Source organism: Garra rufa, chromosome 10 (assembly GCF_049309525.1).
Source record: "Garra rufa chromosome 10, GarRuf1.0, whole genome shotgun sequence".
Taxonomy (NCBI): Eukaryota; Metazoa; Chordata; class Actinopteri; order Cypriniformes; family Cyprinidae; genus Garra; species Garra rufa.
In genome coordinates, this window is record NC_133370.1 from 43187071 (window position 1) to 43207868 (window position 20798).

At 32.2% G+C, this 20798-nt stretch overlaps 1 protein-coding gene across 2 annotated transcripts in view; it reads left to right on the forward strand.

Annotated features, from left to right (window-relative positions):
- The window catches only part of pde4bb (phosphodiesterase 4B, cAMP-specific b), a 128145-nt gene that overhangs the window by 61301 nt on the left and 46046 nt on the right, over window positions 1-20798 (forward strand). For both annotated transcript variants that reach the window (XM_073849893.1, XM_073849894.1), the window contains 4 exons: window positions 4055-4252; window positions 8233-8269; window positions 8387-8457; window positions 8776-8825. In XM_073849893.1, the coding sequence (XP_073705994.1) occupies window positions 4055-4252; window positions 8233-8269; window positions 8387-8457; window positions 8776-8825 (356 nt within the window). The remainder of the gene's footprint in view (window positions 1-4054; window positions 4253-8232; window positions 8270-8386; window positions 8458-8775; window positions 8826-20798) is intronic.

A 20798-nucleotide genomic window follows, 5' to 3' on the forward strand; every position in this document is an offset into this window, starting at 1 on the left:
GTATTTTGATTTTTTTGAACCCTCAGATTCCAGATTTTCAAATAGATGTATCTCGGCCAAATATTGTCCTATCCTAACAAACCATATACCAATAGAAAGCTTATTTATTGAACTTTCATATGATGTATACATCTCAGTTTTGTCAAATTTAACCTTATGACTGGTTTTGTGGTCCAGGGTCACATATCGTATCGGTATTTGATAATAAAGGTTGGCTTTCAAACTAAAATTTCCCTTAGTTATTAACATAGCCTAATTATTTGTTAAATTCACCAACAGAATGGTACATTCAACATAACGTGTCATCGCAATCGAACAGGTGATGCACGAGGCAGCTAGAAAATTCAGAGTGATGACAAAATGACTCAATAGCTTTTGAGGTGAAACTAGCACTGCTTGTGGGACAGGTGCAAAAGCAAGACTTCACTCATCTCCCAGTTACCCAAAGTTTTTCAGCTGAGAAACCAGTGGCCCCATTCCCAGTTGAAAAGTCTGTGGAAGCACTGAACATGCTGAAAGCAGAGTTTGACGTATGTTTAAAAAAACAGTGGATTCTTGAATCGATTTTGCTTGACAAGCCTCTCAAGGCAGCGGTTCTCTCGGTTGGTTGTGCATCTTTTTCTTCTACACTTTTTCCTTCCACTCAACTTTCTGTTAACATGCTTGGATACAGCACTCTGTGAACAGCCAGCTTCTTTGGCAATGAATGTTTGTGGCTTACCCTCCTTGTGAAGGGTGTCAATGCTTGTCTTCTGGACAACTGTCAGATCAGCAGTCTTCCCCATGATTGTGTAGCATAGTGAACCAAACTGAGAGACCATTTTGACGGCTCAGGAAACCTTTGCAGGTGTTTTGAGTTGATTTGCTGATTAGCATGTCACTATATTCTAATTTGTTGAGATAGTGAATTGGTGGGTTTTTGTTAAATGTAAGCCAAATCATCACAATTAAAAGAACCAAAGACTTAAACTACTTCAGTCTGTGTGCATTAAATTTATTTAACACACAAGTTTCACAATTTGAGTCGAATTACTGAAATATATGAACTTTCTAATTTATTGAGATGCACCTGTATATATTTTGAAAAGAAATGATCATTTGTCTGTGTGGTGCATAACACAATTAAATATTCCAGCATTAAATAAATACAGGAAAAGAAAAGAAAATTATGTGGCCCTCTCAGAAAAAAAGTTTGGGGACCCCTGCATTAAAGTGTGACAAACATGCAAAAAAATAAAAAATCAGGAAGGGGGCCAACACTTTTTCACACCACTGTATACTCATAACTGGAGGCAACATTTTTCTTATTTCATTTTTCTCAGAAAAGGCACTTTATTTTCACACTCTATATACACATATCACATACACATCTAGTTTTCAACGCTGATTAAAGGATTAGTTCACTTCCAGAACAAAAATTTCCAGATAATTTACTCACACCCTTGTTATCCAAGGCGTTCATGTCTTTCTTTCTTCAGTCGTAAAGAAATTATGTTTTTTGAGGAAAACATTTCAGGAATTTTCTCCATATAGTTGACTTCGATGGTGCCCTTAAGATTGAACTTCCAAAATACAGTTTAAACGCAGCTTCAAAGGACTCTAAACGATCCCACTCGAGGAATAAGAGTCTTATCTAGCAAAACAATTGGTCATTTTCTTAAATAAATTAATATTTATAAAGTTTTAACTACAAATGCTCATCTTGTCTAGCTCGAAAAATTCCCATCTTATTTTCTCCTCCAACTTTAAAATCATCCTACATCGTTGTTTTACATTTTTTTGTAAAGGGCATTTGATCTTCTTTGCACGTTCACTTTGTTAACACTGGGTCAGTACTTCTGAAGCGTTGTAGGATGATTTTGAAGTTGGAGGAGAAAATGAGATGGGAGTTTTTCAACATTTTTCGCATTGTAGAGCTAGACAAGATGGGCATTTGTGGTTAAAAAGTGTATAAATATTAATATATTTAAGAAAATGACTGATTGTTTCCAAACTTATTCATCAGCTTGGATCATTTAGAGCCTTTTGAAGCTGCATTTAAACTGCATTTTTGAAGTTCAAACTCTGGGGCACCATAGAAGTCCACTATATGGAGGAAATTCCTAAAATGTTTTCCTCAAAAAACATAATTTCTTGACGACTGAAGAAAGAAACACATGAACATCTTGGATGACAAGGGGGTGAATAAATTATCTGTAAATTTTTGTTCTGGAAGTGAACTAATCCTTTAAGGATTTAAAACTATCAGGACTGTCATATGGTGTATGCCTGATAATAAGAAGAATATAATATATAAATACAGCTGCAATCAAAATTATTCAACCCCCTTGACCTGCACAACATTTTGCTGTGGAGAACACAATTTTATGAAAAAAATAAAATAAAATTCAACAAAGGCATCAGTAAACTATTAGAGAAACTGATCGGGGGGTATGAATTGTGCCCTATTTGTAGAGATTTATATATATATATATATATATATATATATATATATATATATATATATATATATATATATAATGTATTACTGTGCTAATCTCCCTGATATGAAAAGACAAAATGTTTTTCAGTATTAATTTTTTTTTTATTGAACTGAAATTGTCTTTCTCATACGGTTCGGTTCTCTTAGCTTTCTCACTGATGCAGGCAGCTCAATGACCTTAACTTCAAAGCATCAATTTTGACCTGTTCTCTACGATTGCTTTCTTCCCCATCAATCTTTTCATCTCTGTTCAATGTTGTTTTCCATTAGCTCTTGCAGTGACTGCATTATTTTCTTCTCAATAGTTTTCAGCATCTCTCTTTTAAACTCTGACATCATTCTGTCTCCTTTGCTTTCTGTCTTTGCATTTTTTATGTTACTAAAGACTGTATTAGTCCTTATTCAGTCAGGATACACTGACTCGGTCAGGCTTGTATTTTAGAGCTCTGAGCTTTTCTAGATCAGCTTTGTTCTGCCTCAGCAACCAGATTTTGAATATCCTGGCTGTTTACAAGAAAAGATACGGGAAGCATTTCTCACCTTTTGTTTTGCCATCTTCATCTCTTATGATCTGTTCTCTGCCACTGTTTTCTCTTTTGCAAGGTTATTCATTTTGGTCCAATTTTTCAGCTTATACTTGTTGTGAACTGTCAAATAGACAGAAAGAAACTATCAGACTGTTTTGTATAGAGACAACCACACCTTTGTTTTGTTTTGATGTGCCATTTATGGGTGGATTTAAACAATATAATATTGATTTTGAATGCAAAACATGAGTTGTTTTTCTTTTGCAGACTTTAAGGTGAGACACTGCAGGTGAATAGGGTAAAAAAATTAACTAATATTTATCACCTTACTTACCCAGTTGATTGATTACATGAATAATTGCAAACATTTTTTGTATTACAAGTTTTCTAAAATGTTAGATTTAAATATGCAAATGATGCATTATTTAATGAAATATGCACTAATTTGCATTCATTTATAGTACAAAAATCTAAACACTGGATGAACTCAGTTTCAAAAATGTTGTTTAATTTTTTTGACATATTAGAGTCAAATGTTTTTACAGAGGGAATTTTGGGTATCCCATTTCATCATGCCTTAATCCAGAAAAAATATATATTTTTTACCATTTTGGGGGGAATAAAATGTATAAAAATCAAGCAATTTATATATAAACAAATCCCTCTGTAAAGACCTTCAGGATATAGACAGGAATGAAAATGTAAAGTTTGGTGTGTGTAAGTGCTACTGAAGTGGAGATTTATACCTCAGTGTAGAAGAACTCATTTGAGAAAATAGCCATTAAAAATATGTATTGTAATTGAAATCTATTGACACAAATAGATAAAGTGCTATAAAAGAAACACTTAACAGTGTTTTTGGATTTTTTCTTTCCACTAGTCTGAAAAAACACTTTATGAAACACCAAAAAACCCAAAATCTCAAACTTGATAGGTGCATGAAACAGCATTTTTAGCCGGCAGTGTCTGCCCTTAACTGTTAGTTTGTGGGGGGGTGTTTTATTTATGCAATCACCATGTTGTCTTTCTGTGTCCCTCTGTGTAGTTTGGAAGTGGAGAATGGCCCCTCTATTGGCTGCAGTCCACTGGACCTGCAGGCGTCACCGGGCTCCGGTTTGGTCCTTCATCCCAACATGGCCAGTCATGGTCAACGGCGGGAGTCTTTCCTTTACCGCTCGGACAGCGACTATGACCTCTCGCCCAAATCCACCTCTCGCAATTCCTCCCTTGTTGGAGAGCAGCTGTGAGTAAGAATTCTGCACTTTTTTACACCTTTACCAACATTATAATAAACAAATCAGTGCTCAAGTGCTCAGTCCTGCTACAAATCACAGTTTCTTGAAAACAGTATGTGATGTGCTTTTTAAAGTGGATTATCTGTGTGTATTAGGGATGCACCGAAATAAAAATTCTAGGCCGAAGCTGGACAAAATTACACACTGGGCTGAAGGCTGAAGGCTGAAGGCCGGTTATCAAACACGGTTTTCCCAAATGTATTTTGCCAATTGTTTTCACCATTGCATAAATTAAATAGCCAATATTTTTGCAGTTTTGTCTTGCTTTTCAAAGAAAAAAATTAATTACAAAACATAGGAAAAATATTAATTTACCACTGAACATTTTTAACATTCTAGTAGACATTATAGCCTACCAACAAATCACAATTTAACTTAAAATTAATAAGTTAGTAAAATAATATTCTTTGGCCATTTTTAAGACCCTCTTCTTGAATCAGGCATGTGTTTTTTAATGTACAAATAAATCCAGCCTTGCTGAGCAAAGGAGACTGTTATAATAAATAATTTAATAGAGCAGTTGTAATGATTGTTATCATTATTTTTGTCTTACTTTTTTATTTTATTTTACAGAACAGCAGTAAAATTACAATACTAACATTTTTGAATGTTGACTTTTATTTTGGCGGAAACACGCAAGAAGACCTCTGCTGACAGATTAATGAATGATTCTCATTACGCTGTTTCAGCGCAGATTTTCCTCGCTGTCAGAATTAATACAATTTGTGCATGTATTAGACAACATTTTGTGTCTTTCTCTGACAGTTTTAAATGCTTTCACCCTGCCAACATGTTTGGCGCATAGTGCGCGCCTCTATTTGATTCGTCATGTCATTGTTCGGTATAATTTATTGCTATTTTCGGCCGAATAATTTCGGTTGCTGAACATTCGGTGCATCCCTAATGTGTATCCATTCATGCTTTTCATTTAATTTGACCCACAACCCCAATGGAATTGGAGGAGCTTGGGAATGTGAATTTTTAAATTGAGAAATGTGGGAAATACTATAAAATAAAATATATATTTTTAAAAAGAATAAAAAACATCCCAGTAAAATGAGATAAATGATTGTCATTGATTGTTCGCAAATTTATTTACAATTTATTTATTTACCTTTTTTTACAATTTATTTGTTATTTTATATACAGTGCCTTGCGAAAGTATTCATACCCCTTCATTTTTTTCACATTTTGTTGTTGCTGCCACATGTTAAACTTTTTTTCCACATCAATCTACACTTCATACACCATAATGGCAAAGCTAAAAATGTTTTTAACATCTTTGCACATTTATTAAAAAAAAAAAAAAATTAAATGATTCCATTGCATAAGTATTCATACCCTTATCTGGGACAGTTGGAATTTAGCCCCAACATAAGTGTTTAGAAGCACTTAGAAGCATTCATATTGCTTGTAGATGTTTCTACGCTTCGGGAGAAGTTAACCTGTGGCAAATTCAATTGAATGGGTATGATTTGGAAAGGCACACATGTCTTAATAAAAGGTCGTACAGCTGAAAATGTAAATCAGAACAAAAACCAAGCCCTGATGTAAACAAAAAAACTGCCTTGTAGAGCTCAGAGACATTGCATCAAGCCACACATCTGGGGAAGAGTTTAGAAACATTTCTGCTGCATTGAAGGTTCACAGAAACAAGTAGCCTTCATTATCCATAATAGAAGTTTGAAACAACCACGACTCTTCCTAGAGCTGGCCTCCTGGACAAACTGAGCAATTAATGGAAAAGTGCCTTGGTTAGACTGGTGACCAAGAACCTGATGGTCACTCTAGTTGAGCTCCATGATCATATATGCAGATGGGAGAAACTTAGGACAAACATCACTGCAACATTGCACCAATCTGGGCTTTATGGTGGTGTGGCAAAACTCAATCCTCTACTCAGTAAAGCCACATAAAAACACACTTCAAATTTGCAAAAAAAAAAAGCATCTAAAAGACCCCCAGACTGTGAGAAACAAGATTTTCTGTTCTGATTAACCTTAATCCAAAGCATCATCATTGAAGGAAATCAGGCACTGCTCATCACCTGAACAGTACCATCTCAACAGTAAATTGTGCTGGTAGCAGCCTCATGCTGTGGGGATGTTTTTCAGCACCAGCGACTGAGGGACTCTTCAGAGTAGAAGAAAAGCTCAATGCACCAAAATATTGAGATAACCTTAATGAAAACACAGTCCAGAGCTTTCAGAACCTCAGACTGAACAGAAGGGTTACCTTTCAACAGGACAATGAACCTAAGCACTCTGTGAATGTCCTTGATTGACTCAGCCACAGCCTGGGCTTGAACTCAAACAAACATTTCTGGAGAAACCTGAAAATGTTTGTCTGCCCCATTCAAGCTGACAGAGATTGAGAGAGAATGGCAGATAACTGGCAAATATCGATGTGCAAATGTTGCATAATACCCAAAAAGACTTGGTGCTTTAAAAGTGCATCAGCTAAGTACTAAGTTAAGGGTATGAATACTTATGCAATGTACCTATTTCAGTTTTTTGACTTTTAATACATTGATGAAGTTGTGACAATTCTGTTTTTGATTTGTCATTAAGGTGCATGGAGTGTATATTGATGTGGTGAAAAGTAATTTAAAACAGTTTAACATAAGGCAACTTAAAACGTGAAAAAACTATATAGGCCTATTTATTTGTAATTAGATTTAATGTAATTTTATTTTACAATTATTGTTTTATTTATTTATTATGGAAGCCCACTAAATATGTCTTTAGGAATACATTAATAAGTACATGATGAAATTAAATTTGGATTTTTGTGTGTGTGTGTGTGTGTGTGTGTGTGTGTGTGTGTGTGTGTGTGTGTGTGTGTGTGTGTGTGTGTGTGTGTGTGTGTGTGTGTGTGTGTGTGTGTGTGTGTGTGTGTGTACCTGGTATTCATCACGTTGTGGGGACCAAATGTCCCCACAAGGATAGGAATACCAGTGGATTTTGACCTTGTGGGGACATTTCTTAGGTCCCCATGAGGAAACAGGCTTATAAATCATGCACAATGAGTTTTTTTGAGGAAGTAAAAGTATGCACAATCTCCTGTGAGGGCTAGGTTTAGGTGTAGGGTAGGTGTAGGGTGATAAAAAGTATGGTTTGTACAGTATAAAAACCATTACGCCTATGGAATGTCCCCATAAAACATGTAAATCCAACGTGTGTGTGTGTGTGTGTGTGTGTGTGTGTGTGTGTGTGTGTGTGTGTGTGTGTGTGTGTATGTGTATGTGAAAATAAATTATTAATACGTTCTTACCTTACCAGGACATGTATTATTAGTGTTTATTTGATAACATTTAGCCCTTTTGATTGTTTATTTATTAATGAATTTATTTTCATTTAGGCAGGTTTGCACTGATAATATGTTTTTTTAGTGAAGTTTTAAGACATCTCTGAGAACACAAATGGCACAAGGAAAGTTCTGAAACTTTATCTGCTCTTTTCTCCTGTCAAAGTACAATGTGCTTTATATGATTTGATCTCATCATTATTTTTCATCACCTCACTTTTTTGAGGTCTTCTTTGCCTCCTCTGAGAAAAAAGTCCTTGACAAATTGTTTCACAGTCGAACATAACTTCCTTCAGAGTTTAGCTCAGTGGTTACTCACCTGAATCAGTAAATCAAGGTCTTCAGGTTCACCAGACACCTACAGGCAGGTGTGTTTGAGCAGGTTTGACACTAAACTGCAGGAAGATAGATCTCCACGAATAGGACTGAGCACTTCTGCAATAAATCATTCAACTCTTTGCAGCCGCAGTACAAACAGCAGAGAAACTACAGAAGCAATGCAGAAATAATGCATAACATAACCTATTTAAATTTCGAACTATTATTGCATGGACAATACAGCACATTATGTATGTATTATGTATGATTTTTGTGTTTTTTTCTTTTCTTTTTTGGTTCTCAGACACGGTGAAGACCTGATAGTCACTCCTTTTGCTCAGGTACGTTTGGCTTTTGCTTTCTGGGTTGGAAAACTAAGAACAAAATATTACTGATTTGACATGTGTGGACTGTTTCAAGTCCTTTCATGCCTTTGTTGTTGTCTTTTTGTTCAATAGGTGCTTGCAAGTCTTCGCACTGTTAGGAATAATTTCAGCGTCCTGACCAATGTCCAGTGCCCCTCCAGCAAGTAAGTACCATTTACGTTTCATAAAATGTAATGTGAGAAAATACCACAAGAGGGCAGAACTCACCTAATATGACTTTTTGTGAGACTAGATGGATACTACACTAACCTACTGTACTTACAATGTACTTATAATTGTAAATGTCTATTCATTTAATTAATTTATTAAATTATTTTGTTTTTATTTGCTTGGTCATTGAAACAAAATGTACAGACACTATGACTGTGTGCTCAGTTGCTGATTGAATGATCAGTTTCTATTGAATTTGCTTTTCTACTTTTATCTTACTAATGTATTTATTTTCCTGCTTCGCTTAACAGAAGATCACCAGTCAGCAGTCAACCGCCAGTGACCAAAGCCAACCTGTCAGGTAAGATTTTATTCATCCGTTCACAGACGATAAACTGAGGACAGTTCCTTTAAGGTCGTTAACCTCAATGTGACATCAGTCATTGATTACAAAGCTGCAGACCTATAGCTGAATTACTCATATCATCTTTACTTGAAGGCTTACAGCATCATAAAGAGGATACTATGATCTGTGTTATGAGTACATGTGAAACGGCAAACAACTTATTACATAAATTGAGAGAAGTAGTGGGAGAAAGGGAAATCTCAGTGGCGGATGTGAAATCTTGTTAGGCTTTTTTGTATTTCCCCACAAAATAGAAAAAGTAAACAAAAAATAATTTTGTTATTTAAGACAAGCTTGGAATTCTTTCCTGTATTTGGGCAGAACATATTGAAGGACCCAATAAATATATTTATAGATACTTTTAACTTAAGAATTAAATGCTAAACTTCTTAAGCAACATTCATCAAACTTGTGAATACAAATTAAGGTTATAAATTTTTGTTGGTGTTGGTGTTGTTGTTGCTGTTGTGTTATAATGTAAAAAAAAAACATTTCTTACAACTTTCTAGTAACTTTACTTTCATTTTAAAATATAACGTTATATATAACGTTTCTTGCACTACTTCATATTTTTAAATCAACAATGTAATCAATATCCTATTTATTAAAGCCAAGTATGAATCTCAACAAGTTGATGTTTTTACACTCTAAAAAATGCTGGGTTAAAAACAACCCAACTCGGGTTATTTGGCAACACAGAATAAACACATGCTGGGTTATTCTGACCCAGCTGGTTGAGTTAAATGCTGGGTTATTTTTATTAAGTCAACTATTGTTTTAAAATTATTATATTGCTGGCTTAAAATGGGCTGGAAATGAAAAATCACACAATTATTTGAGGCAACAGCAATAATCAAAAGATCACCCATGAACAAAAATAAAATACAAATTGAATTTATTTGGGGCAAATACAGCATAATTATAATATTACATACATTTAATATCATTTAACAAGCATTATAAAAATTAAAAATGTAACATTTAAAAGAAGCATTTTAATTTAACTGTATTCAACCATTCTTTGTAATCTCTTTTCCAAAAATGTTCTTATATGTGTTTTGTCTCATATTTATAAATGTCACGCATCACACGATATCACACTGGCAGCAAGAAAATGCTGATTTAGTCCCGATCTATTACAAGCTTAAATGTGATTTTATACAACAGTTCAGTAAATAAGAAGTTGATATTGTGTTATATTTTAAAGACAATATTATGGTTTTGCTCAATTTTGCAGAGAACATATTACTTTTAATGCCATAGCAGAACTGTTGCGCATCTCCGAGCAAATAGTAATGAATGAATTATTAATTATTATAAGACATTTACCGCCACCTGCTGGCAGACTTTCTTATTTAGAGTATCATTTCAATCAAATAAATAAATAAATAAATAAATAAACATTAAAGGGATAGTTAATAAAAATTAATTTACTCAACCTCTTGTCATTTCAAACCTGACTTTTGTGGATAAAAGACGATATTTAGACAGTTGGAAACAAAGCTGTTTTGCTTACCAATTTCTTTCACTGTATGAACTAAAAATAATGAGATGTTTCTCAAATAAACTTTAATTTTATGTTCCATAGTTTACGTTAGGCCGTTGCAGCCTAAATGTTTATTTATAATAAATTTCATGCTGAATCAATAAAAAAAAATCTTTCTATAGCTACTATTTGCATTGTCTGCTTGCTACTTTCTCATTTAACACAATAATAGCTTTAAATAATCTTTTGTGGGTATTTTCACCGCCAAACTTAGTTTGCGATTCATTAGATTAATTAATCGAAACATCATGTAATTAGTTTGATTAAAAATTTTAATTAACTGACAGCCCTAATACAAACCTTTACTTTGCTGAAGAATTGTGCCAAATCGACAGCGCTGAGAACAGCTCTCTTCTCTAGAGGAAGCAAAAAGACTGCGCTCTGACTGTAACTCAACAGCTGGGTTGTTTTATCGGAGACAGGAAAAAATAGAAAAAAATAACCCAGCATTAAAAATGACCCAGCATCTTAGTTGAAAATAAATATATATTTAAAAATAAATAAATAAACTAATAAAACGACCCAACAAGCTGAACCCAGCATTTGGCTTAAAAAAATAAATAAATATAAAATAAATATTTAATGTAAGCATTTTACATTTATTCCAAAATAATAGGCAGTAACATTTTAAACTATATTATTACAAACAATATTTTATTTGTTAACTCATGTTCAGCTGTTTATTGTAATAATTAACTTTTAACTGTTTTTGAATTTTTTGGACAATCAGTCACCAAAGCTCAGTAAATAGTGGTCACAGACACAGAGATTTACCTTAAATTTCACCAAGTTGATTACTCACTAAAAACTAAAGTGTGAGTTGTTTACTTACTTTTTTAAATTAGTCTTTCCATTAACACCATTATATTGTTCATTCAGACTGATTTCCAAATGCGCACAAACACAAAAGGCGGGATTTATTGCACAAACCAATCACAGCCGAACGTAACCAGTTGTATTCAATCATATTGCGTTGGAAGCATTGCCTCCTCTAACATGGCTTTCCCCTATTCATTTTAATTACCCCCCACCAAACTCACTGCACGCTTTAGGGAGTCTGTTAAAACTCAGTGGGCTCAGGAGAGGCAAAAGAGATTCAGACTCTCGTTGTAACTTTACCTACTGGTGTCGCTGTTGGAAAATGATTTTTACACTTTTTAATGTTATATTTAGTAGCCTAATATTATAAAATATATTGTTTGTAAATATAATTGCCTAATATATTGTTTGTATCAAATATATTGTTTTTTTTTCTCATCCAATATTTTGAAGAGACACTGCATCCCTTGCCAATAGCAAGCCACTGCTATTCAGAAGTAGCTGATTTTATAAGGAGGAGCATTCTGATTCTATTGGACAGAATTTGATTAGACAAAAAAACTGGTATGATTGTGACTGCAAAGATGAGTCACCTTTGGTCAGTTTTTCCAGTTCAGTTTGTCACGTTGTCTAGAATATAGACGGTAGACTAGGGTTGTTTTCACACCTGGCTCATTTTGAGCTTTTTTTTCTATCTTAAAAATATGCAGAAAAACTAAAAAGGAAATCACAAATTTCTGCCAGGACGTTTTCAGTTAGGTTTACAAACAAAAACAGGTGCACTCTGAGTAAGAGGACAGTTTTACTCACATGTGACATGCATAAACACATTTTTCTATGCTTTAAAATGTTGCCTTGTGAGAGCAAACTGAACCAAGAAAACTAAAACACTGTCACAACAAAGCAGCTCTGAATATGTAATACAAATACAGTTTCTAACTTTTCTTTCTAGTTCTGGGCTTCAGTATGAGCCAGCCTGTTCTTGTTTTTGTATAATGAAGCAGCAGGTGTTGTTGGGCTCTTGTGCGTGTTTTAAAGACTCCTCAGCACTGTTTGTACGATAGCCACCACAACTCTCTCCATCTGAGCGGCCTGAAAATCCCATCGTCTCTAAAGAAAAGAGAAATGAGGGTGTGAGTGTGGGTGGAGGGGGAAGAATGAAAGTTTGAGTAAGATAACATGCTTGTATGACCTCGTACACACATACACACAAACCACAAAGACGCAATGTGCGTAAATGCAGAGCAGCGATGCTTATTAAAAGCTGCGCTTATTGCATGCATGTGTGTGTGCGTTTGTGCGGGTGTGAATAGTCATGCGTGCGTAAGCATGCATACTTAAAAGGAGCAGGATTGTGCGCGCACAGCTGTTAATAAAATCCATCGAGGCGTTTAGATGTTTGTGTGAGAATTTACAAGTAGGCGAACCTTGTTAAATCTGTTGTGAACTAAGGTCATATTTCACCCCAAAATCAGAAGAAAAAAGCTAAATGTTAATTATTTTAGCAAAATAAGAGGGATCATACAAAATGCATGTAATTTGTTATTTAGTACTGACCTCAATAAGATATTTCACATAAAAGCTGTTTACATATAGTCCACAAGAAAAAATAATAGTTACATTTAAAAAAATTAGCCCATTCAAATGTTTACATACAATTGATTCTTATTACTGTGTTGTTACCTGAATGGTTCACAGCTGTGTTTTTGTTTAGTGATACTTGTTCATGAGTCCCTTGTTTGTCCTGCCCGCTGTTCTTCACAAACAAAAATCCTTCAGGTCCCACGAATTCTTAGATTTATAGCATTTTTGTGTATTTTAACCATTTCCAACAATAACTGTATGGTTTTGAGATCCAACTTTTCACACTGAGGACAACTGAGGGACTCATATGCAACTATTACAGAAGGTTCAAACACTCACTGATGCTTTAGAAGGAAACACAATGCATTAAGAGCTCAGGGGTGAAAACTTTTGAACAGAATGAAGAATGCTGTACATTTTTCTTATTTTGCCTAAATATATATTTTTTTCATTTAGTACTGTCCTTCAGAAGCTACAGAAGAGACTAACATGTTTCCCAGAAGACAAAATAAGTTAAATTTACCCTGATCTTCAAATTGTGGAAGTTTTCACCTCCCAGATCTTAATGCATTGTGTCTCCTTCTGAAAATCATAGTCATTGTTGGAAATGGTTCAGATAAACAAAAAATGCAAAAAAACAAAGCATTTGTGAGATCTGAAGGATTTTTCTCAAGAACAGCAGGCCTTTTAATAAACCACTGAAATTTCTACTGCATCCCAGATAATAAAAATATGTTCTAAGAATGTTTTGTTCACATTCAAGTTAGTTATGAAGACATTGTTTCAAAATGTGTTTTAAATGTTCAATTTAAATAATGTATTTAGAAAGTTATGTGGTTATTGAAGAACATTACATTTAAAAGTTCTCTCAACATTTAAAACAGCCATTTTTTAATATTTAAGGAACGTTTTTCTTGGTTATGCGAGCGTTAGAGGAACAAACCATTTAAGCACTTTCAAACTGTTAGGAAGCTGTTATTTTTTTATTTTTTAAGGATTCAAAACAGTTTTTGGAATGTGATATGAACGTTACATCTTGGTTATGTGAACGTTAGGAACATTCCATTCTATTGTTATGATTTTTTTCTGAGAATGATTAGTCAGCATTGCACTCCCAGTTAGTTGATCCTTCTAATGATTAAATGATTTTCTGAGAATAATGTCGTCAAATTTAAAGCTATTTTATTTTGGGATTTTTCTGGAACTGAAAAAAGGAACACCGTTTCAGATTGTTCCGTTCCAGATGTTCATCATGGTAGTTTAAGTATTTATACATCATGGTAGTATTTGTACATCCAAATTTATGCTAAAAATAAAACAGTCATCTAAATCAAATGTGAATGGAAAAAAATTGAGAATAATGGGAATTACCAAAGTAAAACATTCTCATTATAGGGAATAGAATTTAGAGGGAAATGTGCTTAATTGTCATGAAAACAATGTCACAATTTTTTATGCTAAATATAATTTCTTTTTTCTTTTGATATTTGGGGTAAAACATGGCCTAGACTGTTTTTGTGAGATTTTTGTGTTTTCGGCTTTATTCTGAGACAACAAAAATCATGCTTGTGTGCTTCAAAGACGGTGTCTTTTAATTTTAAAATGTCTGTTAAAATAAAATGTCAAAATATGGGTGAAATAATGTTCCATTGTCATTCAGTGTAATGTATACAGATGAGGTCAAAAGTTTACATACAGTACATCTTGCAGAATCTGCAAAATCGTAATTATTTTACCAAAATTTGAGGGATCATACAAAATACGTTATTTTTTATTTTGTACCGACCTGAATATGATATATTTTTACATAAAAGATGTTTACATATAGCCCACAACAGAAAATAATAGTTGAATTTATAAAAATGACCCTGTTCAAAAGTTTACATGATTTAAGAATTACTGTGTTGTTACCTAAATGATCCACGGCTGTGTTTTTGTGTTTGTAGTTGTTCATGAGTCCCTTGTTTGGTTTTTCAGCATTTTTATGTATTTGAACCCTTTCCAACGATGACTGTATGATTTTGAGATCCATTATTTCACACTGAGGACAACGGAGGGACTCATATGCAACTATTACAGAAGGTTCAAACATTCACTGACGCTTTAGAAGGAAACACAATGCATTAAGAGCCGAGGGGGGGGGGGGTGAAAACTTTTGAACAGAATGTTTTTTTCTTATTTTGCCTAAATATCTTTTTTTTATTTTATTTTTTTTATTTTGCACTGCCCTTTAGAAGCTACAGAAGATACTTACATATTTCCCAGAAGACAAAATAAGTTACATTTTACCCTAATCCTCAAATTCAAAAGTTTTCACCCCCCAGCTCTTAATGCATCATTTCCATCTGAAGCATCAGTGAGTGTTTGAACCTTCTGTAATAGTTGCATATGAGTCTCTCAGGTGTCCTCAGTGTGAAAAGATGGATCTCAAAATAATACAGTCCTTGTTGGAAAGGGTTCAAATACTCAAAAATGCTGAAAAAAAACAAAGAATTTGTGGGACCTGAAGGATTTTTCTAAAGAACAGCAGGCAGTTTAACTGTTCAGGACAAACAAGGGACTCATGAACTACTATCACTAAACTAAAAAACACAGCTGTGGATCATTCAGGTAACAACACAGTATTAAGAATCAAGTGTATGTAAACTTTTGAATAGGGTTATTTTCATAAATTCAACTATTACTTTCTCTTGTAGACTACATGTAAAATTATTTATGTGAAATATCTTATTCAGGTCAGTGCTAAATAAAAAATAACATGCATTTTGTATGATCCCTCTTATTTTGGTAAAATAATTACTTTTTGACTTCATATTTATGTAAAAATGAATTTTAATCACACTACATTTTATATTATTTTAAATTGATTAAAAACTTCTTGCTGACAAATGATTAAACTTAAAATGACATTTAAACAGGACACATTCTGTACAGGGAGAAATTTTTTTTTTAAATCTTTATAAAACTCTTATTTTTTGTTTCGATGCTTGAAAAGCTCTTCGTCTTCAACCCGCCGGCAGGTGTTTGTTGTTGAGCTGTATGTGTGTGTGCTCCAGGTGTAGACGCTTTAGCCACTGATCTACTGAGCGGAGAGCTGCGAGGAGGGGGGTGAAGGATTGTGGGATGTTTTGGTTCCTGTTTCAGAGGCCTCTTAGCCTCATTGACGTCAGTCGCCACCCACCTACCACTACCTTCACTTCCTGTGTGTTTGAAAGCGCAGACGCCTCATGGTCCTGGCAGGAAGAAACACACACTCACACGCTGAAAATGGTGGAAAACTGTGCTCGCTTACGTTGCACAAGCATATTAAGAGCGCCGGAGGAAATCAGAGTATGTCTAATGTTGCGCAGTCCTCACGCACGCCGCTGTCCCTGCTGGACGCTTCTCTGTTTATTAACACAGCATGAGGATGTGGCTGTTTGTCCATTAGAGGAGCTTCATTTGCTCAGTTCTTACACTGAAATGTTTTTGACCTCATAACTGGTTAACTTAATTAATTATTTAATATATACACAGATATTGTTAAGTTAGAAGGCATTAATTAAAGGGACAGTTCACCCAAAAATTTTAATTCTGTCACAATCATTTCACACCTGTATGAGTTTCTTTCTTCTGCTTATTCATAAAAGAAGATATTTTGAAGAATGCTGATAACCAAGCAGTTTTGGTTCCTATTGACTTCTATGGTATTTTTTATATTGTTCATATAATGGGAACCAAAACTGTTTGGTTACCAATAACCTTTAAAATATCTTCTTTTGTTTTCAGCAGAAGAAAGAAATACAAGTTTGGAATGATAGCCTAAATTACATCTTTAAATTTTTGCTGTTAATACAAAGAAATAAACAAACCATAATCTATTATTATTATTATTATTATTAGGATGTTTGAAATGTATGTCTGTGGGCAAAAGTTAACCAGGCCTCATGGCAATAAAAAATAAAAAATGACAAAAACGATCAAATAAAATAAAATAAAATGTAATTATTATAGTTTTTGTTGTTATTATTTTACTAATAAGAATAATAACAAAAAATACTGTTGTTGTTTTAAAAAATATATTATTACTGTTTTAACTGAATTTGAATTTATTTAATTATAAACAAATAAACTACTGATAGTAAACTCATTTTATATTTATTATATAATACATTTTGATGATGATGATGATGATTATTATTGATTTAGTTACCATTGTTTTTGTTATTATTTTACTACTAATAATAGTAACAATAAGTACTGTTGTTGTTGTTATAAAATTATTTTTTATTATTTTTGTTTTGGTTAATTTCATTATAAACAAATAAATTAAAGATGTCCTTACAAAGGTAAGAAATAAAAAAAAATACCTTATTTTATTTTATATTTATTTTATTCATTTTGACGATTATTATTATTATTATTATTATTATTATTGATTTAATTATCATTGTTTTTATTGATTTAATTATAAATAAACTAAAGATGTCCTTAAGGTAAAAAAAAAAAAACCTTATTTTATTTTTTATTATATCATACATTTTGATGACGATTATGATTATGTTATTATGATTATTAATTTAATTATCATTGTTTTTGTTGTTATTATTTTACTACCAATAATAATAACAATAATTACTGTTGTTGTTTTTTTTTATATTTTTATTTTTTAGTTTGAATTGAATTAATTATAAACTAATAAAATAAAGATGTCCCTAAAGTAAAAAAAATTAAATACCTTGTTTTTATTTATTATATTATACATTTTGATAATGATTATGATTATTGTTATTGATTTAATTATCAGTGTTTTTGTTATTATTTTACTAATATTATTAATAATAACAAAAATGACTGTTGTTGTTCTTATAAAATTATTATTATTATTATTATTATTATTTAATTGATTTAATTATAAACAAATAAACTAAAGATATCCTTATATGTAAAATGTAAAAAATTAAAAACCTTATTTTATTTTGTATTTATTATATTTTAAATTTTGATGATGATTATGATTATGATTGTTTTACTACTAATAATAATAACAACAATAATTACTGTTTTTTAAATTATTGTTATTATTATTATTATTATTATTATTATTATTATTATTATTATTATTATTATTATTATTATATATTTTGATGGTGATTATTATTTTAGATTTTTTTTTTATTATTGATTGTGTTTTTGTTATTGATTTCTATAACAGTAATTACAGTGATAACAATAATTAATACTTCATTTATTTCATTCATTTAGTTATCTTTGTTGTTGCTTATACAACCAACCCAACCAGTCCAAACAAACATAATGTACTATCAATATAACCCATATTTAGTCCTGTTGTTTCTATAAATAAATATCTTACACGATAGTTTAGATTAGAAATGTGTTTAATAGAGTCAAACAAAATTGTCATTTCAGCTGCGTATCTCAAGTCAGAGCAGCAGAGAGAGAGGTTTTTTATTGTCGTTGTGTCGTCATAAGGCTCTGTTGCCAGTGCCCTGGCCCTGAACCGTGGCTTCATAAAACACTTCCAGAGAAATTAGGGAGGAATAGAGAGGCAGAAAAAACACAGAAAATAAAGAGAAGAACTTTCATCGGGAGCCAGGCTCTTCAGGGAGAGAGAGGTCTCATCCTCCGGCCTCTGTTTATACTTTCTCATGTAAATCTGTCTCTCGCACTGCCAAGAGCCGTCATACTGGAGCAGGAAGGCCGTGCAGCAGACATCAGAAAAAAAACACTGCCTGGACTCGAGCACAATGATCGGCCTCATCACAGTTTTACTTGACATTTAGTAAAAAAGTACATTTGTTAGGTTTCAACTTTTCAAAATGAAGACAGATAGTATTGTATGGCAAGCCGTTTAAGCCTAAAATATACTATGCCTTACTCGTCGTAATTGCATTTTTACTAGTAACAATTCTAGTTACAGAGCTGTTTAATTCAATTATTACTAGTAACAATTTCAATTAGAGAGCTTTATAATTCAATTCCTACTAGTAACAATGCCCATTAGAGAGCTCTATAATTCAATTATTACTAGTTACAGTTCCAATTACAGAGCTCTATAATTCAATTACTAGTAACAATTCAATTAGAGAGCTCTCTAAATCAATTCTTACTAGTAACGATTCAATTAGAGAGCTCTATAATAAAATTTTTACTAGTAACAATTCAATTAGAGAGCTCTATAATTCAATTATTACTAGTTACAGTTCCAATTACAGAGCTCTATAATTCAATTACTAGTAACAATTCAATTAGAGAGCTCTCTAAATCAATTCTTACTAGTAACGATTCAATTAGAGAGCTCTATAATAAAATTTTTAGTAGTAACAATTCAATTAGAGAGCTCTATAATTCAATTATTACTAGTTACAGTTCCAATTACAGAGCTCTATAATTCAATTACTAGTAACAATTCAATTAGAGAGCTCTCTAAATCAATTCTTACTAGTAACGATTCAATTAGAGAGCTCTATAATAAAATTTTTACTAGTAACAATTCAATTAGAGAGCTCTATAATTCAATTATTACTAGTTACAGTTCCAATTACAGAGCTCTATAATTCAATTACTAGTAACAATTCAATTAGAGAGCTCTCTAAATCAATTCTTACTAGTAACGATTCAATTAGAGAGCTCTATAATAAAATTTTTACTAGTAACAATTCAATTAGAGAGCTCTATAATTCAATTATTACTAGTTACAGTTCCAATTACAGAGCTCTATAATTCAGTTATTACTAATAACAATTCAATTAGAGAGCTCTCTAAGTCAATTCTTACTAGTAACAATTCCAATTACAGAGCTCTCTAATTCAATTCCTAACATTTCAATTAGAGAGCTCTATAATTCAATTATTACTAGTTACAGTTCCAATTACAGAGCTCTATAATTCAATTACTAGTAACAATTCAATTAGAGAGCTCTCTAAATCAATTCTTACTAGTAACGATTCAATTAGAGAGCTCTATAATAAAATTTTTACTAGTAACAATTCAATTAGAGAGCTCTATAATTCAATTATTACTAGTTACAGTTCCAATTACAGAGCTCTATAATTCAATTACTAGTAACAATTCAATTAGAGAGCTCTCTAAATCAATTCTTACTAGTAACGATTCAATTAGAGAGCTCTATAATAAAATTTTTACTAGTAACAATTCAATTAGAGAGCTCTATAATTCAATTATTACTAGTTACAGTTCCAATTACAGAGCTCTATAATTCAATTACTAGTAACAATTCAATTAGAGAGCTCTCTAAATCAATTCTTACTAGTAACGATTCAATTAGAGAGCTCTATAATAAAATTTTTACTAGTAACAATTCAATTAGAGAGCTCTATAATTCAATTATTACTAGTTACAGTTCCAATTACAGAGCTCTATAATTCAATTACTAGTAACAATTCAATTAGAGAGCTCTCTAAATCAATTCTTACTAGTAACGATTCAATTAGAGAGCTCTATAATAAAATTTTTACTAGTAACAATTCAATTAGAGAGCTCTATAATTCAATTATTACTAGTTACAGTTCCAATTACAGAGCTCTATAATTCAATTACTAGTAACAATTCAATTAGAGAGCTCTCTAAATCAATTCTTACTAGTAACGATTCAATTAGAGAGCTCTATAATAAAATTTTTACTAGTAACAATTCAATTAGAGAGCTCTATAATTCAATTATTACTAGTTACAGTTCCAATTACAGAGCTCTATAATTCAATTACTAGTAACAATTCAATTAGAGAGCTCTCTAAATCAATTCTTACTAGTAACGATTCAATTAGAGAGCTCTATAATAAAATTTTTACTAGTAACAATTCAATTAGAGAGCTCTATAATTCAATTATTACTAGTTACAGTTCCAATTACAGAGCTCTATAATTCAGTTATTACTAATAACAATTCAATTAGAGAGCTCTATAATTCAATTACTAGTAACAATTCAATTAGAGAGCTCTCTAAATCAATTCTTACTAG